We start from the raw sequence: 25,794 nt of genomic DNA, 5'->3' as shown, positions 1-25,794 counted from the left end.
CACCCTTTTAGACACATAATATAGTGGTTCTAGTATATTCACAGAGTTGTACAACTATCATCATAATAATAAAATTTTAGAAAATTTTCATCACTCCCAAAATAAGCTCTATTCCAATTTTCCCATTCTCCTTGTTCCTGGAAATCACAAATATTTTTCACCTGTATAGATTTGATTATTCTAGACATTTTATGTAAATGGAATTATATAATATTTGTCCTTTTGTGCCTGGCTTCTTTCACTTAGCACAATATTTTTCAGGTTCATACTTCTAATAGCATGTATCAGTAATCCACTCCTTTCTAAAGCTGAATGCTATTCCGTTGTATGAAAATATTGCATTTTTTAATTTGCTCACTTATTAACACTTTTATTTTTTCACTTTTGCTCTATTAGGGATGATCCTTCTATTAACCTTGTGTACACATCTTTGTGTGGATATTTGTTTACTTTTTTCTATTTTTTGGACATATATCTAGGAGCAAAATTGCTGCCTTATATGTAAATTCTCCATTCCTCTTTTTGAGGAACTCCACAGAAGTTGCACCATTTTACAATCCTACCAGAAATGTATGACGGGTCACTTTTTCTACATCATTATTGACCTGTGTCATTTTCTTTTTTCTTTAGCTTTCATAGTAGATTATGAAGTGGCATCTTATTGTGTCTTGTTTTGTGTTTTCTTAATGAATATCTTTTCAGATGCTTGTTGACCATTTATATGTCTTCCTTGGAAGAATATCTATTCAGTTACTTTGCTCACTTTGTAATTGAGTTGTCTTTTTTTTTATCATTGTCACATTTATTTTAAAAATATATTCTGGGGCTGGGGATGTGGCTCAAGTGGTAGCGCACTCACCTGGCATGTGTGCGGCCTGGGTTTGATCCTCAGCACTACATACAAAGATGTTGTGTCCGCCGAAAACTAAAACATAAATATTAAAATTCTCTCTCTCTCTCTCTCGCTCTCTCTCTTTAAAAAAATAAAAAATAAATATAAAAAAATTCTCTCTCTCTCTTACTCTCTCTTTAAAAAAATATATATTCTGGATAAGAGTTCTTTATCAGATATGTGATCTGCAATTATTTTCCCCATTTATTCTTATGTTTTGTAGTTTTAGCTCTTATGTTTAGGTCCATGGTCATTTCAAATTAATGTTGTAGATGGTCTGAGGTAGGTGTCTGACTTCATTCTTCTTACATATAGACATCCAGTTTTCTCAGACCATTTTTGAAGACCATTCTTTTCCCCATTGAATTGTATTGGCACTTACTGAAAATCATTGACCATAAGTGTTAGAGTTTATTTATGGACTCTCATTATATTCCACTGACTTAAATGTCTGTCCTTATGACAATATCACATTGTCTTAATTATTGTAGCATTGTGGTAAGTTTTGAAATCAGGAAGATGTATATTACTGTTCATTTACTCTCAATGTAATAATTGCTGTGAGAGGGCAGAAATTTTCCATGTAGTTATTTGTGTAGTATACCTTCTTAACTGATCATTGTATACCTTGATCTAATATTGTACCAATTCACATGTAACGTGAGAGTCTTACAACTGTCTTATTTTGTTGCACATTTTACTTCTATAATTTAAATATACAATTCATTATAATTGCCTTTGCTTATTTATTTATTTATTCTAGTTGTAGATTGATACAATACCTTTATTTTATTTGTTTACTTTTTTTAATGTGTTGTCAGGGTTTGAACCCAGTGCCTCACACATGCTAGGTAAGTACTCTACCACTGAGCTACAAGCCCAGCCTGTCATTGCCTTGACTTTAAATGAGAAATTATCCTTTAAAGTTATAAAGAAATGAGAAAAAAAACATCTTTTTGTTTATTGATATATTAGCCATTTTCTCTGTTCTTTGTCCTTTCATGTAGATCTGCATTTCCATCTGGTATTATTTCCCTTTGGTCTGCAAAACTTCCTTTAGCATTTAATTTAGAACGCATCTGTTCATGACAAATTCTCCTCACTTTTTTAAATCTGAAAATATCTTTATTTTGCTTTCATTTTTAAAAATTGTTTTTACTAGATATAGAATTCTAGGTTGCAGCTTGCTTTCCTTTTACATTTTAAAGGTCATTTCATTGAATTCTGGGTTGTACTGTTTCTGATTAGAAGTCCTCAGTGATCTTTATTTTAGCCCAATAGTTGCTTTGCTTTTGGTTTTCTTTTATAATTAGTTTTAAGATTTTCTCTTTATTTCTTTTTATCTTTGTTATTTGACAGTTTTCTTATTACATGCTTGGGATTGGTTTTCTTTATTTATCCTGCATGTGATTCATTCAGTTTTTTGGATCACCATATTAATGCCTAAGATTAACATCAAATTTGAAAAATTTCAAACAAATGTTCCCCCCACCCCCCGCCATTCTCTCTGCTTTCTCCTGGAACTACAATTATAAATATTTCAGATTGCTTAATTTAAAAAATATGGGACATTGAGGCCTCTATTCTAGAGCTAGTGTATCCTTCTCCCTAAGTTATCTTTTGGGGTCTTGGTGCAATACTTTTTCTAAATTGTAACCTTTTGGAGGGTCTTACTGTTTCCTTTTTTTAAAAAATCAGTCATTTTCTTCTTTATGCTTTATATTGGTCTGTTCTCAAATGCACAGTTCTTTTATTTTTAGTCTAAGGTCTATTATCATACAGTGAATTTCTCATTAATATCACAAATATCAATCAACATTTCCGATATTGTGTTTTTCATTTCTAAAATGTTCACTTGATTCTTTGTAGAATATATCTCTTATGAAAGCCCCTATCTGCTCACTCATTATGTCCAACACTTCTTTTAATTCTTTGATCATATTTGTGAAATTCTGCTGATTCCAATGCCTGTGTTTATGTGGATCTGTTTTTTTTCTATTTTTTTCTCAATAGAATGAGTAATATCTAGTAATATTTTTATTGTATGCTGGCTATTATAAATGCTATGAGAGTTTGGGGGAAAGTTTTTTTTTTCCTTTTCTTCCTTTTTTCTTTTTGAAACAGGTTTTCCCTAAGTTACCTACAGCTTTGCAAAGTTCATCAGGCTAGTTTTGAACTTACAGTCCTCCTGCCTCAGTTTCCCAAATTGCTGGGATTACAGGCATGCACCATCATGCCCCGCTGTTGCTTTTTTTCTATGAGTTTAGTTTTTTCCCCAATCCATTAGTTAATTAATTGGCAGATCAGTATAATCTTTTTGAGGCTTGATTTTAAATTTTCTTTTAGATATGTTGAAAGTAGTCTCTATTCTAGAGCTAGTGTATCCTTCTCCCTAAGTTATCTTTTGGGGTCTTGGTGCAATACTTTTTCTAAATTGTAACCTTTTGGAGGGTCTTACTGAATGCGCAGAGTTCACCAGTTTCCCTGCTTGCTGGAACTCCAATGTGTTTTAGCAATCTGTAATGTCTGGAATCATCGTTCCAGCTCGTGGGGGCTGTTTTCTGCCAGACTTCAGCAGAGTCTCACCTAATGCTTATTCATCTCAAAATTCAGCTAAATAAGCAAGAGGATCCATGTGCAGAAATCTGGAGCTCTTGCTCTGTGCAGCTCCCTCATCTCTGGTATTCTCTTTTAAAATTTCAGTTGCCTCATTATCTCTGAATTAAAATTATCCTATCTTCCATCCAGTGAGACTACTGTTCTGTTTGGTTTCCACAACTTTGTGGTATATTTTGAAAAGGGTCCCCAGGCAGAAAGCCAGAGAGAATGTCAAACTCACTTTGTTTCTTTCATCTCAAGGTCACAGTGTCACATGACTTATTGTCCAAAACTGAAAACTATTTGATATTTATCTAGATTAAAATTTGTGTTTTATGGGAAGGTAAATCCAATTTTCACTTCTCAGTTATGGATAAAATAATAAATTCTTCATTTAAAAAAAATCATTTTACGTATAATAGCTACTTTACATTTTCTTTCTGATCATCAATATCCGAAGACCTGGGGATACAATTCTATCTGTTTTTATGTCTTCTGATTCTTGTTCATGGTGACTTTTCCCTACAAGTTTGGTAAACTCTGGATGTAGCTGTTTGTTGGATCTTGATTTGTGAAGCTCTTAGGGGTTAATAGAGTAGTGACTAGCTTTTCTCCAGAAAGGATTTGTATTGCTACTGACAGATGCCAGGGGGCGCTCCCAAACTAGATCCACTTTGGTTACCTCCTGATCCTAAGCTAACTGCAATAGTTTGAGGTTCTACCTTTCTGCCTGTGGTTATAGCTTAGGCTTCCTATCTCAGTATGCTAGGTAGGAAGTATCTATCTTTCTATCTCAAATATGCCCCATCTACTTGTTCACTTTTCCTCGCTGTTATTTCAGTATTCTATTTTCCTCCCCATGGCTGGGTATTGAACATAGGGTCTTGGGTACATCAGGCAAGCATTCTTCCATTGAGCTACATCCTGAGCCTCTGATTTTGTATTTATGATTTTCTGGTGGAGATGCTTTGGGAGGTTTTTACCCCTCTCTCCCAAAGAAAAAGAAAATAAAAATAAACTATTGTTATTTATTATGCATTTCAACAATGGAGTTGGTAGGCAACGTGGGTGGCATGATTTCTCTAAGGTGGAATCTTGAGGAAAGATTAGGAGTTCTATAGCTCAGAAGAGTTCCCAACACTCCTACAGTAATTCTTTTCATTTTTGAATATGGCTATATACTATGTCCAGTTAAGTGGATTTAAGGAATATATTATTATAAACTATAATTCAGAAAATATACACATGGCTTAAAATAATCGTGCAAAGAAACTGTGTAGATGTAACATAAATCATGAAAGTGCAAACATAAGATTTTAAAATATGACAGATATGATCCTTCTACCCTTGATTTTAGCACTTTATTTGCTTCATTACAAGAAAAAAAGCAATGGTCATGTAATTAGATGTCATAATACTAGCTGATTTTTTGACTAAAATTATTACCATTATGTGAAATATGAAGTTACATGCATGTTTTACTATGTACTTATAATTCTAAGTATGTATGTTCTTTGAAATATTAGTTGGTGAAAGTATAAAGCTATCAGATTAACATATTTTTAAAATACAACATGAAGATAATTTTCTAGATATTTTCCATGATGTCAGAAGTCACACAATATCAAACCTGTTACTTTGCAAATAAACTTTTTAGTAATAGACAAAAAGGCACATATCAGTGAGGAATATAGTGGTAATTACTGCTATGGTGAGAAATGGAAGAAAACACCAACAAAATTTGTTGGCAAAATTAAAATTCAGTACCATTGGTAAACCAAGGTAGGAAAAAAAAAGCTAAAGATCTGAATAAAAAGATATTTGAACATACAAGTTCTGCAGTGTACTTGGATGGAATCATAGAAGTTTTCAAACTTATCTAAACTTATGGTGTTTGCTAACTTAGGTTCTGTACTGAAATACACAAAGAATTTTTACTCTGTCTCTAAACTAAAACAGTACTAAAGAAAATGTATCCTTACCAGTAAATAACTTCCTTATTAAGAGCAATGCTTCATGAACATCAATGAAGCATTTCCTATAAATGAAATTTAGGAGATTCAACAGAAGTTCAGAAATAGCTCCACGTGTGCTAATTTTATATAAATGAGACCTGTAAAAAACTTTTTTCACAAATTTTGAAATGAGAAGGGGTGACTATAAAAATTTTTTGCACTGTGGCATGCTTTTTTGTTTTCACCCAGTAGCATGCTACCTATCAGTCATTTTTTATATTTTATAAAAAATTAAATCTACTTTCCTTTTAAGGTAATTATAATACCAATAACGAAGAACAATATCATATTCCAAAGAAACTGTGTCAGGACAAGAACTTTTAAAAAACAGTTGGAAATGTTTTAGTTTTGTGATTTTTTTTTTTGAAACCAATCAAAAAAATATATATCACATATATAAAACTTTCACATTTTTATATATAAACCTAAAAATCATGAAAATAAGAGTATTCTAACCTGCGAAATCCTTTGGATTAATGGTTTTTGAACTAATTTTGTAACCAGTTGCTGAAAATGTCTCAATGCTGTGTTTTCTAGTTTGCTGGTTGAAGTTAGAGAAGATGAATACTTATTAGCAAAATCATATTTTATAAAGGTTGGTATAACTGATATATGGAATCCAAAAACCAGTGTTATACTTTAGAAACTGCAGCCAATAGAATAAGTCTCCATTATTACATTTAATCTTTGTGAAGTTTTAGCTCTTAAATCCCAATATCCAAATAAACCTTTTAGAACTAGACCTTTTGAATTGCTGTATGAAAAAGTGTTTAACAAGAAATATACATATATAATGAAATATATTCAGTCCTACTGCTTTTATTCATGCCATTAGTAAAGTAATAACTTTTAATGGTTTTTTAATTCATCTTTATGTCTTATGCTTTAATTAAAAAAGCAATTTGCACTAGTGTACATGTGCAAATGTTCTTTTTCTAATAAAGAAATGCACAATTCTGCTAGATTGGTTGGTAACAAGTAATTATAAACAAATGTTTATAACTAGGTTTTAAACTAGTCAACAAAATTTCTCTAAAATAGTTTTCCTTTAAAAACGTTACAAGCATAAAAAAATTGTTGAAACACAAAAATGAAGAAAAAGAAAAAAGAAAAAAAATCACTCAAATTTCTATCATCCAGGCATAAACATTGTTAAAATTTTAGTGTATATCCTTCTAGATTTTATGAAAATACATAGCTTCCTCTTTTACAAACATAGGTTTGTTCTTCATTTGCAACTGTATTTATGGAGGAATTTTAAACTTTACAGAATTATTTAAGTGAGAATTTTGGGACAGATTAAAATTTAAAGAAATAATTATAAGAGACTATATTCTGCAGAACTAGGATAGATCTTTATAAGCAACCTTGTGTAAGATATAATATTTGTTTAAGTCCATTGCTTGTCATCTTAATGTACTTTATCTTGATATTAAATGTGGTTTAACTACAAAGAGAAGTTACCAAGAAATAGCCTGACCAAATTTTGTGGTTTTCAACTTTTTTTTATCTACATGTGGCCTATGTAACAAGCCAAGTATCTTAAAGGGAACTAAGACTTTGGCAAGGTTTTTATTTCTGCTCAACATTATAACTGTGTCCATAGCTGATAAAATATGGTTTACAATCTAGAATTAACTGTATGCAATAGGAGAGAGAACTGAACAGAGACAGTGACTATTAATGGAATTGTTATATCTTCAAATCAAGCAGTTGTCATTTAAAGGTGTGGTCTTGGACTCAATCTCATAAAATTTTTTTTTATCAATGACTAATACCATTAGAAGGAACATTCATTGACACAACAAACGAAACCTAACTGGGAAATGAAAACTAAGAAGAGGAAGTCACATTTTCAATGGCAAGATTGGAAACAAAATAAAATTAAAGAAGTAGTAAGAAGTAAACAAAATGAGTAAGACACTTGGGTGGGTTAAAATAAGCAAGGTCAAAAAAATAAGTTTCGAAAGGATGGTGGCTAGCTATTACCAAGTATCACAGATGTTAACTCTGGGGTTTTAACAAACAACTAGCTGACAAGGATCAATAATGTAGTGCTAATGTTTTAAAAAAGCAAACACAACATTGTGAAATTTATTCCTTACCATAACATAACTCCTGCTTCCTAGTTGACATTGGTATACATTAAGAACTTTTTTTTTTAAACCAGACATGCCATTCACTTGAGAGCAAATGTGAAGATCCTAATTACACAAATGAATGAAATAATAACAGAGAAAAAGGTAATTTCATTTAAGATTGGAGACATTTTTTTCCCTCCCTCCTGGAAGAGATGAAGTAATTGATTAATGGTCATTAAATAAGAACATACAATTATGAAAATAAAAGTCTATTGATTTCAAGTACATCTATTGACTTAAAGTACATCAAGTAAAATAGGCAATTATACTCAACTTTTTTGAGAGACTGAATTAGAAAATGAAGTTAAACTCAACTTTTTTGAGAGACTGAATTAGAAAGTAGTTAATTTAGAATTGTGGGGCATGATTTTCCTTGAAAATTAGAATAATTTTAAGCATTTGATTGGATTTCCATTGACAAATTTCTACTTTTCTTTTTTTAAAAAATATTTATTTTTTAAGTTTTTTAGGTGGACACAATATCTTTATTTTACATTTATGTGGTGCTGAGGGTCGAACCCAGTTCCTCGTGCATGCCAGGTGAGCACTCTACCGCTGAGCCACAACCCCAGCCCCAAAACTTCTAGTTTTCTTTAATGGTGAAATGTACATATACATGGAGGCATGGAATGTGAAATTTTTAATGTCTTGGTCGGACTTCCAGTAATTGGGATAAATAATTTTCACCAAGACAAAGAGAAGCAAGTTTGTTGTTATTGAAGCCATTACTGAAAAAGTCAAGAGACTTAAAAAAAATACTCTAGTTGTGTTACATCCTTAAATATAAATATAATATCACCATTGGATATCTGAATGTAGACCTGATCAGAGGGCTTAGAATATACAGACAGTAGGTTGAATGCTAAGGAAGCAATGTTCCTACTTTATCTTCTTGAAGATGCTCCTTTTCTTTTCTTTTTTAAACTTTTATTTTACAAAAACATACATAAACAGCAGGACATTTTAAAGGTATAGAAAAGCAAGAGAGCAAAAAATGCAAAATGCAGTCACAACTAAAGGAAAAGTAAATTAACATTTTGATGCATATCTTTGCCTACTTTTTTCTACTTATGTACATATAAAACATTTTATAATGTATAATTTGTTTTACATGTATTTTAAAGTTTATGAAAACAATAAATTTGTAATCTGTTGCGTGATTTAATATCATGAACTATCAATGCACTAGATCTATATCATTTAAAATGGCTGCCATAATTTACACAATTCCTACCTTTGGTCATATGTTTCTAATTGTTCACTACTATTAACCACTGCAGTAAGTGTCTTTAATATTGTTTGCTTCTTTGTCTCTTTCTTAAACACGAAGAGCACTAAAACAGAGAAGGAATTCAAGGCTTTTACTCATCCAACAGCTATTTATTGAACAATTATTTGTGCTGGTCTTGGCATTAACTCGGAGTAGGGAAGAAGAGGTTAAGGCAAGCTGTCCATTTTCAATAAACTTTCAGTGCCCTGGAGTAGAAAGAATTGAAGAATAGGCGGCGAAAAAAAAAAATGCTCACCCTCTCCTTAAAGTAAATCTAGTTTAAAAGAAAGTTGCCCGGTTGGGACCCAGGTGTTCATCTACTAATTAAACAAGCTCTCGAATTAAAATCCCTACAGTTAATAAGTGTTAGTTTTCCCTATAGAAAATGTTCATCCACCACATCTATGTTGGCCACCTCTGTAGGAACAGAACGCCCGGACACGGCCGCGGCTACCTCTCGGTCCAGGCGGAGAGGAAACCCTCTCCCGGGCCCGCCTGGCGCTGGCGCACGCGGGGAGCCCTCGGCCCCTGGGACCGCCGCGCTGCTCTCCCGGCCGCTTCACCCACAGCTCGCCTCGGACGCCAGGCGGTCAAATACAAAACCTCCACCCAACCACTTGCACTTGGAGAAGCCTCTGGCCGAGTGAGGCTTTGTCGATCAAGGGCAAGGCTGCTTAGCACAATGGTCAGAGCGTGGGTGGAAAACAAACTTTGTTACGCGTTAACTTGGTCGGAGCAAAACGATTCTGGGAAGGGATTTAAGTGAGACCAAAACCGTGCGCAGTGATTTCTATACAAATCGTTTTCATTGATGGAAAATGAAGAGCCGCCGTCTCTTCCAGGGCTTGAAAGTAAACCAGAGGCTCTGGCAGGACGGTTTCAGCAGGTGGCCAGCCGCCCGCCCGCGTCCCGGACTCCTCGGCTCCAGCTACGTCTGGACTGGCGGTTCCGAGGCGGCTGAAGGGGAAGCATCTTCCACGATGCACACAGGCATCAATGGGATTTCCTTCGTGGGAAATGTCCCCTGCCCGTAGGCGTGTGCCGGGATGACCCGGCTGGTGCCGCCAGCCGCTTCTAGGTTCGGAGTGGGCGTCGCACTCCCTTCTCCACCCCAGTCCCGCGGGCACCGCCACCACCGCCCGCCGCCGCTGAGGGGCGGGGGAGATGCCGCGGGGGGCGGGCGCGGCGCGCAGGGAGGGGAAGGGGTTCTCGCGCGATTGGGCGAGGTTTCCGGTGTTGTGACTGAAACCCGTCAATATGGCGGCGATCGGCCGCGGCCGCTCTCTGAAGAACCTCCGAATACGAGGTAAGCCCGCTGCAGCCCTCATGCCCCACCAACCCGGCGCCCGCCACCCTTGGCACTTGCCTTCCCCTGGCCCTGGGTGGGGGAAGCGAGCCGGGGCGCTGGCCGGAGCCAGGGCAGCCGCCGCTGGCCTGCGAGCGAATCCTAATTGGGGCTGTGTGTCTGTTTCGCGCAGGGCGGAATGACAGCGGCGAGGAGAACGTCCCGCTGGATCTGACCCGAGGTAACGCTGGGCGCCGCGGGCGGCGGCGAGGGCGCGTTCCTGGGGAGGAGCCGGGGCCGGGGGCCGAGAGCTGGAGGCAGGGGCGGGCCCCGCACGGGACCCGCGAGGGAGCGGGGGGCAGAGCCCGAGCCCCGCCTGCCGGCCCGCGGGAGCCCAGCCCGGGCTGCCTCGCCAGACCCATCCCCCTTCCCGGTGCCCCCTTCGCTAGCTGGAGCCCTCGTCCGGGCCTCGGGTGTGGGGGAGCATGTAGCGGAACTCGGCGAGCCAGCGACCCCTTTGGGTTCCGCGGACCCCAGGGAGCGTTTACACCTATCTCGGAGCTCGTGCACCAAACCCTGGAGCGGCCGGAGGGAGGTAGAGGTTGTTGTTTGGGTTGCCGAAGGGTGTTTGAGGGAACAGCGACCACATCCTGCCTTCCCCGTCCCCCGGAGGAGATGCTTGCCGGACCTGCTTGGTTCTTACTGACTGCGTGACTTCTCTCTGCTCACCGTCCTGTGGGGACCCGCAGCATGGATAACTCAGTAGGGAAAACTGGAGCCGTTCTTTACTGCTGAGTGTATGTTTTAAGCTGTATTTCCCTCCTGCTTCCCTTTCCTGGGCCGCCGGGTTTGTAGTTGGCAAAAGACCGCCCACTCACCCTGATGCAGGTTCATTGTTTACCTTCTGCAGTGGAGATTGGGTTTGTTTACACCTTCGGAGCAGGGTAAAACCGGGTTATATTTTTAAGTCCTGAATCCAACTACTGCTTTTTCTGTCAGTCACCGTATTGGAGTTTATCCGACAGTGTCTTGCTGAAGAATTTGTGGTTGCATACAAAATTCTTTTCTCTTCCATGATAAGCAGGATTTGGTCTACTGATTCCAACGGTCATGTTTCACACCGGCTATAGCTTGGAGAGTAATCTGGTTCATTGTACAGAGTCAGTTTCTTCTTGTGATCTGTGAAACACCTTAGGAAGTTTTCTTTAAGAAGTCGTTGTAAACATTCCATGAGATCAATTTATTCCCCGTGTTGTACTCAGTGCAATGACTGTTATTACAGTGTTTTCATACATGGGTTCAATTGTTGAGGCTCACCTCTGTATTGAAAGCATAATGCATTCTCTAATTTGTTTTATTTTGTATATCATAATGTAAGCTTACTGGAATATAAACAGGCCAATTTTCATTTAGCTAAAAGAGTACATTTTTGCAACTTAATACTTTATTCTGAAAGTTTGGAGACTTAGCTTTAGCTGAACCAGATCCTTTTAAAGGCAGAAGAATTTTTTAAAATGCAGTATAGTAGTGCGTTAAGTACTGGAAATGGCAACTAAGTAGATCACGAGTGCATTAATTTGGAACTTCTTTCCAGCAGATTTTGAGAATTAGTATAGAAAAATGTAAAGTTTTTGATTTTTGAGCAACAATTTGAAAACTATATAACATGTATAAAAATTATATAAAATAGATTTTCTAGTAAACTTTCTTATAAAATAGCAATCATTCCTTACAGACTTGAAAATTTAGCATTTCAGTTGCCTAACAAATATAGTGTATTAGCGATCCAATTTTTATATGCAAGCATGTGTTTCAGATGGCGACCAAAAAAAAAAAAAAACCCACTTATTAAGTAAACTTGAGACTAGTTTCTTCCTTAAAAACCTGTTTGGATATGGTGTTGGAAGTAAAGTATAGTTGTACATGGAGTTGAGTTTGTTGAGCTCCTATATATAGTGGTTTCTCTGGTTAGTGTCAAAATTTTGAGTTGTGTCAAAACAAGATTGATTTGATGCTTATGGTTTATTCCTATTTTACTCAAGAATACAGATAACACCAAATATTTATTGCTTAAAATGGCTACATTCTGTGACAGTAAACACCTGATTATGACCATAGGTGTTTCCAGGATTATATAAAGACTGCAGAAAATTCTATTTCTGCTTGTCCTAACAAAATGTACTTCAGTTTTGAACAAAATATACACAGCCAACTGAAACTGATTGCAAAAGCAGGACACAACCAAGAGTGAGAGGTTACATGAGAACTGTATTCTAAATTATAAGGAAGTTTAGTATAAGAAAGTAATCTGAGTTAGGTTCATTATAGTGACACTATTGTTTAGAGAAACTGTTATTCTGACAAACATTTCATTGTTCAAAGAAGGCTCGGGGATCTAATGTGAAAGTTCATGAGGAATTTAACTGTAGTAATCATTTAGAACTGTGAGGCAGTCTGGGTTGCAGCTGAAGGGCAGCTGTTTGTGTATTGGATTACAGTATGTAAAAATATAAAGTTTGGGTAATGAAAATTTTTGTTTAATACTAAGGTTAGTGTTTGCTGTTATTCTAATTATTTTTCTGTATTTTTTGAGAAATTAATTATGTAAGTAACCCAACAGAGTTCATTATAGAGGCTAGGGTCATTATAATCCCCAAAGAAGTATAGTGAAAAGAGAGCTAACTATAAAGTCAAATAACTCTCTGGGTTGTGATCTCAGCTGTGTCTCTTAACAATAACCAAGACAGTAAACATTTTTATTTTATTAAAGGAAAAGTAAAAGGATTAGATTATCGAAATTATAAAACTCAATAGTACTTCTAATAAATTTTATTCCAATAATTATATTTGAATATAGATTTGTTTGTGTCCTGGGAATTCACTTTGAACACTGTAAGAGGGGCTTACCCAGAAATAACACTGTGTCTATTCAAGTTAGAGTTCAGTTTGAGAGTGATTTGGGACAAGTTACTTGACCTTGCTTAACCTCCGGTTTCTTTATCTTAAAAAAACCCCATTACTTCAAAGAGTTAGTAAGAATGTTAGACGTAAATGAAGTAGTTCTTAATTAAAGTTTTCAGTGTAGGCTTTTATGCTCAGAGATGTTTAATATTTGTTGCCTTCCTATATTGTAAAATCAGAATTCTTTAAATCACATTAAAATATATCAAATGTTTGTTTTGATTATTATAAGTTTATTTAACAAGAAATCATAGAATTCAAGCTTATTTTTTGAGACATTCTATTGTATTGAGATCTGAAGTAGAGTTTTGAATATAACAATAGAAATCAAAACTTTTACATTAAAAGAGACTACCAAAAAATAGAGATTGCCAATGAATGAAGTCTAAATAAAGCACATTCCTTTATATGCACTTAAGATACAGTATGAAGTGTTATTTTACAGGACCTTAGAATTTCTCTTCCTGACTTCAGAAAATTTCTTAGTAATAAAGACTAGCCTTTCAGACTTCTTGAGGCCTAGGAAAGTTCTAAGGGTTTTTGGGGGTGTGGTACTGGTGTTATTGCTGTACTTATTACAGAGTACCTCAGTGAAAAATTATTGATAGATTTAATTTTGACCCAGTTTAGGAACTCCTTGTAGTGGATTTTACAGTCAACTTTCTGGTAATTGTTGCTTTCAGTTTTGTTCAGACACCTACTCCGTTTAATTTGTAAAAAATCCCCAGTATTATTCTCTGTATATTTCATGCCAAAATATATTTTGAAACCCAAATGCTTCTGTTAGCCACTTCCACAGACAGCCCCCACCTCCTGCCCCCAATTCCTTCAGTAGTACATCTTTTCCTGACATTGAACTCTCACTTGAAAAGACACAGTGTTATTCCTGGGTAAGCCCCCTTTATTATAGTGTTCAAAGTGAATTCCAAGAACATAAACACATCTGTATTCAAATATAATTATTGTAATAAAATTTATTAAAAGTACTGTTGAGTTTTATAGTTTTAACTATCTAATCCCTTTACGTTTTCCTCCACTGTGAATAAAAAAAAAATGTTTACTGACTTGGTTGTTCAGTACCTAGAACAGGAAAGTCCTTTGAAATTATGTATATTTGGATACTTAACTTTGTTTTTTGATTTCTTGTAATTTCATTTTTTAATTGCTCACTAATAGATATTGACTGAATGCCTATTATATACCAGATGCTGAATTAAGTGTTGGAGAAATAAGAATGAGGAAAGTTTTACCCCCTTGTGAAGAGTTTATTGGAACAGACATAAAGAAGTGATTGGGTTATGGAATAATATGTAATTAAACAGTATAAGGAATAGAAGTAGCCCAATAGTAGCCAGAGAGAATGATTGACAATCTGGTGGGTAAAGGATCAGAGAAATCTTGAGGAGATGACTGCATAAGAAGAGATGGACAAATTGGCTCTCTCAGCAATATACCACACCTTTGGAAAGGGAAAGTCAGTAGATAGAGAAGCTGGTTAGAGGGCTACTAATTTAATATTAAGAGATACTGGAGAACTGGACCAGGCTGCTGGCTACAGAAATTAAGTAGAATATGTGTTAGAGTGGAGGAATCGACTAATTTGTTTTCTTTGGATTCCAAACTGATTTTTGTTTTCCCTCTATGCTGTGTAGTGATTTTCTTTCTTTTCCTACCCAGTACTGGAGATTGAATTCAGGGATGCTCTGCCATTGATCTTTATCCCCACACCTTTTTTAAATTTTGAACTAGCTTCATTAAGTTTCTCAGGTGGCTATGAACTTGCAATCTTCCTGCTCCCTCCTCATTTCAGTCTCGTGAGTAGCTGGAAATACAGGTGTATACCACCACACCTGGCTATTCTTTATTAAGAAGATAGAGGCTGTTCAGTATGAATTCCATACTCTTTTCTTCTCCTATGTTTACCTTCTTTTCTCCTAAGTCAGATAATAAAGCATGTCTATTTTTGTCCAAGAGTAATTTTATGCTCTTGATACTGTTTCCTCTAAGATTCTTTGTAGTACTGATTTTCTTTTATTTCATTTCTTCCTTTCTATTGGTTTGGTTTTTTTCATGTTCAGTAAGCCTTTATTATATCCTTCATTGGGCATGGGCTGAGGGTAGGAAATAAGAAGCAATAAAGATTATGAAATAGTTTTTTTTTTGTTTTGTAGACACTATAGACAGAATAGTTTATTCTTATTCCACAACTTTATATCTTAACCAGTATAATTTCTTTTTACACAGAAGTTTTATTTTTTTAAGTTCCATACTGCTTTTCTTTCCACTTTCCACTTTTTTATTGGTACATTATAGTTGTGCATAATGGGATTCATTGTTATATATTTATACGTGTGTGTACACAATATAACTGGAATTTGGCCATTATCACTCCCCAATACTTCTCCCCTCCTTCCCCTTTCCTCTACCGATCTCCCTTTGATTTTCATGAGATTCCTATGCCCTCACCACACCTTTCTTTCCCTTTTTCCTCTCTAGCTTATACATAGAAGATAAACTATACAACTCTTGACCTTCTTATGTCAGCATATTTTTACTTAATGTACTGTAGTCCATACATTTTCCTACAAATGACATAATTTCATTTTTCTTCATGGCTGAATAAAACTCCATTGTATGTATATACCACATTTTCTTTCTCTAGTTATCCATTGATAGATACCTAGGTTCCATAGTTTGGCTACTGTGAATTGTGCTGCTATAAACATGGATGTGCACGTGTCACTGTAGTATGATGATTTTACTTCTTCAGGATAAATACCAAGGAGTAGGATGGCTGGATCATATAGTAGTTCCATGCCTAGTCTTTGGCAATCATCAAGAATACAAATAATAGGGCTAGGGTTGTAGCTCAGTGGTAGAGTGCTTGCCTAGCTCATTTGATGCATGGGGTTCTATCCTCAGCACCACATAAAAAATAAATAAAATAAAGATATTGTGTCCATCTGTAATTAAAGAAGAATATTTTAAAAAGAATGCAAATAATAATAAATGCTTGGGAGAGGATGTGAAGAAAAGGGAACATTTTTTACTCTATTGGGATTGTAAATAAGTACAACCACCATGGAAATCAGCATGGCCATTTGTATTTCTTCTTTTTAGAAACATCTATTTAATTCATTTGCCCATTTATTAATTGGGCTATTGGACTTTTTTGGTGTAAAGTTTTTTGGATTCTTTATATATTCTAGATATTAATCTTCGGTCAAAAGAGTATCAAAGATTTTTTCACATTGTGTAGGTTCTCTCTTCACATTCCTAATGTTTCCTTTGCTGTGCAGAAGGTTTTAATTTGATGCTATCCCATTTATCAACTTCTGGCATTATTTCCTGAGCTTTAGGGATCTTACTGAGAAAGTGATTGCCTGTGCCTATATTTTGGAGTGTTGACCCTGTGTTTTCTTCTAGGAATGAACCTGTACCATGTATGTATGGGTAGTTTTTATTATTGTTTAATGCATAGTTTCTGGTCTAATTTCTAGGCCTTTGCCAATTTTCAGAAGGCCGTCTTTCCTACAGATTTTAATACAAACCACTTCAGTGTCATAAGCACAGGTCCCTCCCTATACTGAAAATACTTTCTAAACTGATGCTAATAATATCTTGCAAAATTCATTGGCATTAAAATTTCTATTTCAACTGTTGGTACTACTTTGCATGAATATTTTGTGCCAGGCATTAAAATGTTATTTCACCTAATCTTCAACAACTATTTGAGAAACTCTGATCCTTATTTTTATAAGGCTCTCAAAAGCTTATATTTTATAAGTTTCTCAAAAGCTTATATTTTGAGAATATAAGCTTTGAAATATTGAAGGGTTGAAACATAGAAAGCTATAATTTAGCCAGGGTCACAAGGCTAGTTAGTGACCTCTGTGTGTCTGGTAATCATCTCAAAGTCATGATGTGTAAAATTTTGTACCCCAAAGAGTACCCATTTTTCACTTTTTAGGTACCACCAACATCTAGGTTCAAGGTAGAGACTTCTCAATCTCTTAGTTATGTTCCTCCAGTTTGCCTCTGAAATAGCATCTTACTATCTCATTTGATATCTCATTTGATCCAGCATCTTATTATCACATCTTATTATCTCATTTGAGTGACAGTAAAGTCTTATAGCTGATAGAGTAGCTCTTTACTTCATCTGCTGGATTATTTCCCTGTAAATCAGATTTAATCTTTTCATTCTTTTATATTAAAAGCAAAACAATAATAAAAACTACCCATACATACATGGTACAGGTTTATTTGTGCTCCCAGAATAAAGTCCAAATTCCTTAGCTCAGCATTCGAGACCTTTTAGGATTTATTCCTATATTATTTTCTTCTGTACTACCTTAACCATATTAGTCAAATATATCTGTCTCTGGATTGTTCATGTATATAACACTCTGCCTCCCTTCATTACACACAGTGCTTCTCAAAAGGGAATTGGGGAGAGTTTGCTAGCTTTTGTTTGTTTGTTTGTTTTTTTAGTTATTGATGGACCTTTATATGTGATTCTGAGAATCAATCCCAGTGCCTCACAGATGAAGCAAGCGCTGTGCCAGTGGGCCACAACCCCAGCCCAAGTTTACTAGTTTTTTTTTTTAATTATTTTTTTTTATTTATATATGACAGCGGAAGGTATTACAATTCTTATTACACATGTAGAGCACAATTTTTCAAATTTCTGGTTGTATACAAAGTACATTCATACCAATTCGTATCTTCATACATGTACTTTGGATAAGTTTGCTAGGTTAACCACCAACCCGACATTCCTGATCTTTCCCCTTGGAAACTGCCCCTAGAGAATAATTGCTTTAGTCAAAGAAGACTGCTATTCCTTAAATATAACATGCAGTTTCATATTTATGTGAATTTGCATAGGTTTTGCTTTGCATTTTCAGGACTCTTAGTGTAATTCTTTAAGGGTAAGGTCACATGTCACTTGTGGGAATCTTTCTGTGGGAATTTACTGCTTCCTCTTCTACTTTTCTATATCATTATCCTTCCAGAATAGCACTTACCATTGTTTTAGTTTTTTTTTTTTTTTGTCCAATTTATTGCCCTTCACTAGATCTTAAACTTCTTGAGGGCAGCAATTCTGTTTTGCTAAGTTTTAACATTACCCACTGCCCCCACTAGCCTCTATTATATAACAATCAAGTTTTGGGTTTGTTTTTTCTCCCAGTGCTGGATATTGAACCCAGGACCTTCATGGATAGATGTTCTTTGACTGAGCTACACCCCCAGCCTCTGATGTATTTTTTGAATGGAAACAGAGATGAGAAAAGGAATAATAAATACAGTTTTAAGTAGGAGAATAGAGTAAGAGAGCACTTATTAAAGTTTGCAGTCCTGAAGAATAATGGACATGGATAGTTCCATAATATAGAGAAGTCATTTTGGGAGGGATGATAATGAGTCCAGTTTTGTACTTTAGGTGATTAATGTTGACAGAGATGTGTAAGAGGTAGCAGCAAATACTGGACTAGGGGCTTAGTAGTAGTTTTTCTGATTTGTGATCTGAGTGTTGTCTGTATAATGTGTTGTGAAATGTAAATGGAAACTTTTTTTTTTTTGGTGCTGGAGTTTGACTCTAGGGCCTTATAAATGCTGAGTAGGTAATTCTGCTTTTGAGCTGAACCCTCCTAATTGGAGAAAGAGTTGAAAATTCCAGGATTTAAGGATAAGATAATGAAGGTTTATGTTAGAGGTAGGTATCAACAAGAAAGAGACCAACAGAAGAAAAGAAAATGATGATGATTATAATCTCTGAAGACAAGAAAAAAACTTTTTAAGTTGAAGGGGCTAAGACTGTAGTGTTGAAGTTGGTGTCTGGAGAATTCAGTTCTATTCTTCATTAATTCTGGGCTTCAGTTTTCTCACTTCAAAATGCATACTTTTTCAAAATGCATACTTAAAGTACTTTTCATTTTCAATCTTTGTGATTCTCAGATGTTATCATGGGATATTGGAAGATGAAAAAGAAAGCATTTATTATTTATGGCTTTGTTAAATCACTCTCAGAAGTATTCCTTTTTTTTTTTTTTTATAAACCCTGTATTATTGAAGAATTTGGATTTGTAGTGATTTTCTTAATGTCAACCAGTTTTTTCCCTCCTCTTCAGTACTGGGGATTGAACCCAGGGCCTCAAGCATACTAGGCAAGTGCTTTTCCCCTGAGCTACACCCTTGCCCTTTTTAAAATCTTATTTTAAGATAGGGGTTTTCTAGGTTGTCCTAGTTTGATCGTGTAATCCTCCTGCCTCAGCCTCCCAAGTAGCTGGCATTGTAGGTGTGTGTCACCATGCTTGGCCAACCAATATTTTTTACAGGGGAGACTGTACCAGGAATGGAACTCAGGGGCACTCAACCACTGAGCCACATCCTCAGCCCTATTTATGTATTTTATTTAGACACAGGATCTCACTGAGTTGCTTAGTGCCTTGCTTTTGCTGAAGCTAGTTTTGAACTCATGATCCTCCTGCCTCAGCCTCCAGAGCCTCTGGGATTACAGGTATGTGCCATCATGCTGGCACTATATATCTTTAATGAGTATAATATATTGAGTATATTATCACACTGGATAGTGCTGTTGTGTTATGGAAGGTATGACTCTGCTATCAAGGAGCTCTTATTGTAGTTGTGATATACCCCTATCAATGCACAGTGTAGGACAGTAGTATTTGAAGTATCTTGACAATTATCTCTATAAAGGTATCAAAGAGCTTGGAGAATTCAGAGAAGAAAAAAACTGGAGATAGGTCAACAATGGACCAAGGGGGAAAACCTCATAGAAATGATGAAGTAAGGACACCTGTAAACCTTTGCACAGAAAGGTAACATTTAAATAGGTGGAGCTCTAGGCTGGAGTTTTAAAAATCACATGTTAACTTTGAAAACAAAATTTCCTGGCATATTATTGAGTATATCTTGATAATGTTGAGAAACATTGGTAGTAAGTTTTTTCCTTTTATCTCTTAACTATTAAAGATTGATATTTTAAATTTAAGCTTTTCTGACCTTTGAAGATAGTTGACTGGATTGAGAAATTGAGAAATACTTACATTTCAAACCATAGAATAAATTATTTTTTATTCTATAATTTTGTAGTACATATCTTTCCTCTTCATTAATATTGCTAATATAGGGCATTATTCATGTTCAACAGGCTCTATAAATTTATCAAACTTCTTTCTAAATATATGGTCTGTAAATAGAGACTATAATGGGATGGGTAGTGTTTTTTATTATTTTCTACACTAAAATGACTATTTTCTGATCTCAAAATTTAAATGTAGCCACACAGTGAGATAGAATATTTGAAATGAAGATCATAAAATATGGAGAATATTTCATTGCCAAATCCAGACACCCTACCAAGCCCTCTAGTAATTTGAGTAAATGATAAGTAATGTTTGGGATAATTATTTCTATATTAGGGAAACAAAAAATACTTGAATTGCCACTTGCAGGAGTTTTAATAATCTTGCTCTGAATCTAGTATAATTTCACAAGTTTCTCATAATGAAGAAGGTGAAGAGAAACAGAAACTGTAAACAAAGAAGATTGCCAAGTAATTTATGTACTAAGAAGAAACAGCTTGCCAGATAATAAGTGTATTTAACTGTTTTAGATGTGTGCACATACATATTTTTATCAGTAGTTTCATATTTCTGGAAATCATATCTTAAAATAGTAGTGCTAATTATTTCCATGCTCATCCCTCATATACTAAAACTTTTTGATTGCCCTGTTTTTTTTTCCACTCATAATTCTATAATGCACTCCCTAATACTCACCACACTACTGTTTACCACCTCCCTCCCCATGGGGGAGAGAAAGCAAAAAAGAGAGAGGAAAAGTAGGAAGGAAGAGAAAGAGAAAGAAGGGAGAGTGAGAAGAACTTAGAGAGTTAGAGGTGGATGGAGGGGCTGGAGGGGAAAGGAGGGAGAAAAGAAGAAAACATAGAAGGTAAAACACTTTAAGAATAGTGTTACAGGGAGAAAGACTGTAAAAATGTGGTTGGAAACACATTTTCAGATGCTGTGAAATCTTAACATTAGACTCTATGGTATTTTTTGTGTTTGTCACCAAATGAGAAGTGGAATGTTGTGGAACTTAATTTATAAAGAAGTTTGTAATCATATCCATCTCATAGTAGTATAAAATAATGATGATGGGATGTTTGAGTACTATTTCCTTCCTTATTTAGAATCACGTGATTTTATTACCTATACTACAGTTTCTAGTGTTATTTTTAATAACATAATTTGGTGTAATGCAAATCACATTAATTCTTATGTAATATAAGATTTCATATGTCCTATAATTATTACATAAAGTTTTATAGCTATTTTTAATGAATTTCAGATTACAATACCATTAAAAGTTTACATCACTTCAGATGCTTTAAAAAGAACTCTAACATTGTCTTTTTCCTTTTTCATAGCAGAATTCAGTAAATATACAAATTCTGTTATTTTCCATAGCAAAATGGAAGAAGTTATTTTAAAAAATATTGGTAGTTTTTCAAAGAGAAATCAAAAGGAGATGAATAAGAGATTGGGGTAAACTGAGCTGTTGCCTGTGTTATTGTTTCTTCTAATAGTTATTTTTTTAATTAGACTTGACTTTTTAGTCCTACAAAGCGTTTTTCACAAATGTCAGTAATTGTTTCTATATTGTAAGAGTTCTACAGAGAAATAGTGTGATTTAAAAAAAAATCCGTTGTTTTAATTTATTTACTAATTTTATTTTTTTGAAGTACTAAGGATTGAACCCAGGGTCACTTTACCATTGCGCCCTTAGTCCTTTTTATATTTTAGTTGGAGATAGTGTCTCACAAAGTTGCTTAGAGCCTCTTAGAAATTACTGAGGCTAGCCTTGAAGTTGTGATCCCTCTTATCTTAGCCACCTGAGTCGCTGGAATTACCAGCATGAGTCGCTGGAATTACCAGCATGTACCACTAGTCACTAAATATTTATTGAATACTGGTTATGTATCTGGCATTGTTCAAGTTGTTAAATGTTGAAAACATGGTCTTTTATTACAAGAAAAAGCAGCAGTGGACCATATTGTGTGCTGGGAACTCTGTTAAAAAGCATTACTTAAATTATCTGATTTAATCTTTCTGCTTATCTAGAAGATATGTATTAACATATCCGTGTAATTGATGAAGAAAATGGGGCAATGCCTAACTTTTAATACCTATATTCCTTACTCCAAAGGAAATATAGGTATTAAAGTAGAGAAAGGTGTCATTCAGATGCCTTTTATTATTTTTGATGCTAAAACCAATGTACTTAACCCTTTAAGGTCTTTCTCCAAACAGAAGCTAAATCACACTACTGGAAGAATATAATTTCAAACTCTGAGGAAGCAAATTATTAAGTGAACTCCAAAGTGTACATTTTAACTATTTTGGATGAAATTATTTCTAGACTTATTGCATATTTCCCTCTTAAAAGAAATATACCAGCTCTATTTTAACTTTTCCTCTTCTGCTTAGGTCAGTATTATAAATATCAATTTTTGTGTTGGGAGTGGGGGGAGGACAACATATTACTATCCTTTGTAACATACAGTTAATTTTTTGATTTTTATGTGCTGCTGCATTGCTTTCGACGGTCACTCTATGTTATAATTATTGTTTCTATGTTTAGACAGATTAACGGAAGAAAAGGCATACAAATAATACATGTACAGGGGCATCAAAAGACAGTGATTACCCAGTGAGATATAGAAGCTTATATACTTCTTGGAAGAGAGAAGTGGGGGATGTAAACAGTTTTAGAGGAAGAGTAAATAATTTTTAGGGGAGCTGAATGGACCTAAAAGAATAGACACTACCTGGGACATAGTTTGGGCTTTCGGTGTGGTGTCAGTGGTATTCTTCCTTCCTGCCTTATATATATCAGTCCTGTGCATCCCCATCTTCTTGATGAGATCTGAAGGAGGGATTTTCAGCATTTGCATATATTCTGGAAAATCAGTCCTTTAAGGTAAGAGAATTTCAGAGAAAGTTCTTCCTTGTATTTGCTACTCTCCAGATCCTTTCATCTCCATTGGAGATAAGATTTAGAAGTGAAAGATGTTTGTAAAATAGATATATTTTAGTTTTGACACATAGCTATGAATAAATAGATTCTAGTGTTCTTATTTGTATTGTCAGTAAAAGCAAGAGATGAGAGAAAAGAGAGATTAATGTGCCTGGGAAAAAATAATAGAAACTGGGGCATTGTATAAGTTTTGAATGGGTAGAAATAATCAAGAGGAACTAGGGCATGAATAAAGACATGAATCATTTATTGAGAGAAGAACAATAAGGATACAGAATTTTAGTATTTATTGGATTTATAGGATAGGGCTATTATTGAAACCGAAGAATAAATGTTATATTAAAATTTTTGTTGAAAAATAACTTGCCCAAAAGTGTTTGTCCTAGGAACAGTTCTGTGAACTTTGGCAAATTGGACATTCATATCAAGAAACATAATACTGCAATACCGTAGAAATTTCTATTCTGTGTCTCCTCCTAGTCACTGTTTTCTCCCACCAAGGAAGACTAGCCTATTTTTGAACTTCATGTTTATACTCATATAATGTACACTCTTGTGTGTCTGGTTTCATTCACCCAGTGTTATTTTGAATATATAATTAAAGTTAATCCTAGTCTTTTTATGTGTCAGGTATGGCATGATGTGGATGGCTAGGCCAGTGGATAAATTTTGGGGAAAAAAAAAGTGTTCTCTGTTTATCTTTTGCCTCTTCTGCCTGGGCTTTTGATTTAATAGGTTTTAGCTAGTTAACACATCTTGATGGGTGAGGGTTTCCATCCCTTACCCCCTCCCCAAATGACTGCTTAAAGAAAAGTACAGGATCAGATTATCTAGAAAGCAGAAAAATTAGAATTCGAATCCAGTAAGTTTTGTGATATCCCGATTAAATTATTGGTAGAATGATTACCAAAGTTGATTTAGTATTTAGAAAAAGGAAATATAATAAACATTATTTGGTCCTGAGTTCAATAGTACGCTCATGTGGATATATCAGTATGTGTTAATATGGTAGTTTAATAACATATAGTTGTAATTGTGCGTTAAAGTTGTTAGAGTGTAAAATAAAGATGCTTCTTCTTGAAAGCACATACATACATATGGTTAAATGTCTTATCTGATTCTTGTTTTTAAACATTTATTTTTTAGTTGTAGGTGGACACAATACTTTTATTTTTTAATTTTTATGTGGTGCTGAGTATCTAACCCAGTTCCTGATGTGTGCTAGGCAAGAGCTCTACCTCTGAGTCACAACCCCAGCCCTGATTCTCTTTTTTAAGAACTCAAAAAGAACCATTTTAACTGTCTAATCTCATATCATGAAGAAATCATAATGTCACTGATTTTTTCCAGTAGACCTTTATGAGACTGAGTATCTCAAATCTTGTTGATAGTTATAAACTCTCTGTGAGATTGTTTCTTTTTTTGATCTTGTTTCTCTCAGTTTCTCTCACTGGTTTCTGTTTCTCTTTTGCTCTTTTCTAATTTTCTGGTCATTCTAACAGAAAATACTATAGAGATGAATTGTTTTCTTTTGCTATGCTTGATATTCCTATTATAAAATAAATTTCAGTTGTTTATATAATAAATCCTTTATTGTTTTTTTGTTTTTTTCCTGGAAAGTTGGTGATGTGAGAGTTGGCAATAAAAGATTCCACTGCCTATCTCTTGGTAGGCCTGTCCCCAAGAATTAAAATTGAGTATTTAATAGGAAATTGAATGAATTAAAAACAATTCAGCAACACATTTAGCATAGACTTCTAGAATAAAGAAAAATTTACTTATTTCATTGTGCAACAGCAATAGAGTAAATGTGAAAATGAAACATAGCTATATTGCAGGTAAAAGTTTCTGATGGAGTACATTTTCTAAATGCTGATAATTACGACACTAGTATTAATTTTAAGTATTTAAAATGTTTGAAATTTTATGCATACACTTTTTAGAAGTATGGAAAATGATGGCGTTCAGAATTTCTTGAAGAGGGGAACATTTTATAACCTAGAAAGATCCTTGCTGTTTCTGGTCTGGACTGGTTCATTGAGCAGATTTATTAAATAGACTATGGATTATTAGCTATCAAAACAATAATTGCTCTTGGTGATAAATGCTAAGTGACTGTTTGTTTCTATTAAGAATGACACAGTTCAGTAAATATTTTTAACCAGGATTATATTATTTTGAGATTATATTACTTACTACTTTTGTATATATTAGAACATCATTTTTCCCCCAACAGTTTTAAGTGACTTCGTAAAAGAGAGCCAACTGTCACCACAGGCATAACTTGGTTTAAAATGATATTTTGACTAACAAAACATTAACAAAATATGGAATATTTATCAATTGATATGTTTTTTTTAGCAGATATTCCCTAAATTACATGCTTATACTTCTAAGCAAATATTTTTTACAACATTTTAAAAAGTCTTCTGAAGATTACTAATACTTATTTTTATTCAAATTACTGGTTGGATTGTTCTTTGAAGATGAAGTTTAGAGAATGGTTAAGTATAAATTGGGCTCAAATCTGGGAAATCACTAATTTACTAATTTACTTACTCATT

At 34.7% G+C, this 25,794-nt stretch overlaps 1 protein-coding gene across 3 annotated transcripts in view; it reads left to right on the top strand.

Moving 5' to 3' along the window:
- The first annotated feature begins 10,164 nt into the window (after window positions 1-10,164).
- Window positions 10,165-25,794, top strand: part of Rictor (RPTOR independent companion of MTOR complex 2) — a 114,595-nt gene continuing 98,965 nt past the window's right edge. For all 3 annotated transcript variants that reach the window (XR_013091449.2, XM_076857402.2, XM_076857401.2), the window contains exons 1-2: window positions 10,165-10,222; window positions 10,395-10,442. Coding sequence is in view for 2 of the 3 variants with exons in the window: in XM_076857402.2 (XP_076713517.2) it covers window positions 10,174-10,222; window positions 10,395-10,442 (97 nt within the window). In the remaining variant the exon portion in view is untranslated. The remainder of the gene's footprint in view (window positions 10,223-10,394; window positions 10,443-25,794) is intronic.

This window comes from Callospermophilus lateralis, chromosome 5 (genome assembly GCF_048772815.1).
Source record: "Callospermophilus lateralis isolate mCalLat2 chromosome 5, mCalLat2.hap1, whole genome shotgun sequence".
NCBI lineage: Eukaryota > Metazoa > Chordata > Mammalia > Rodentia > Sciuridae > Callospermophilus > Callospermophilus lateralis.
Note: the sequence above shows the minus strand (reverse complement) of the source record. Positions and strands in the feature narration are given on the sequence as shown.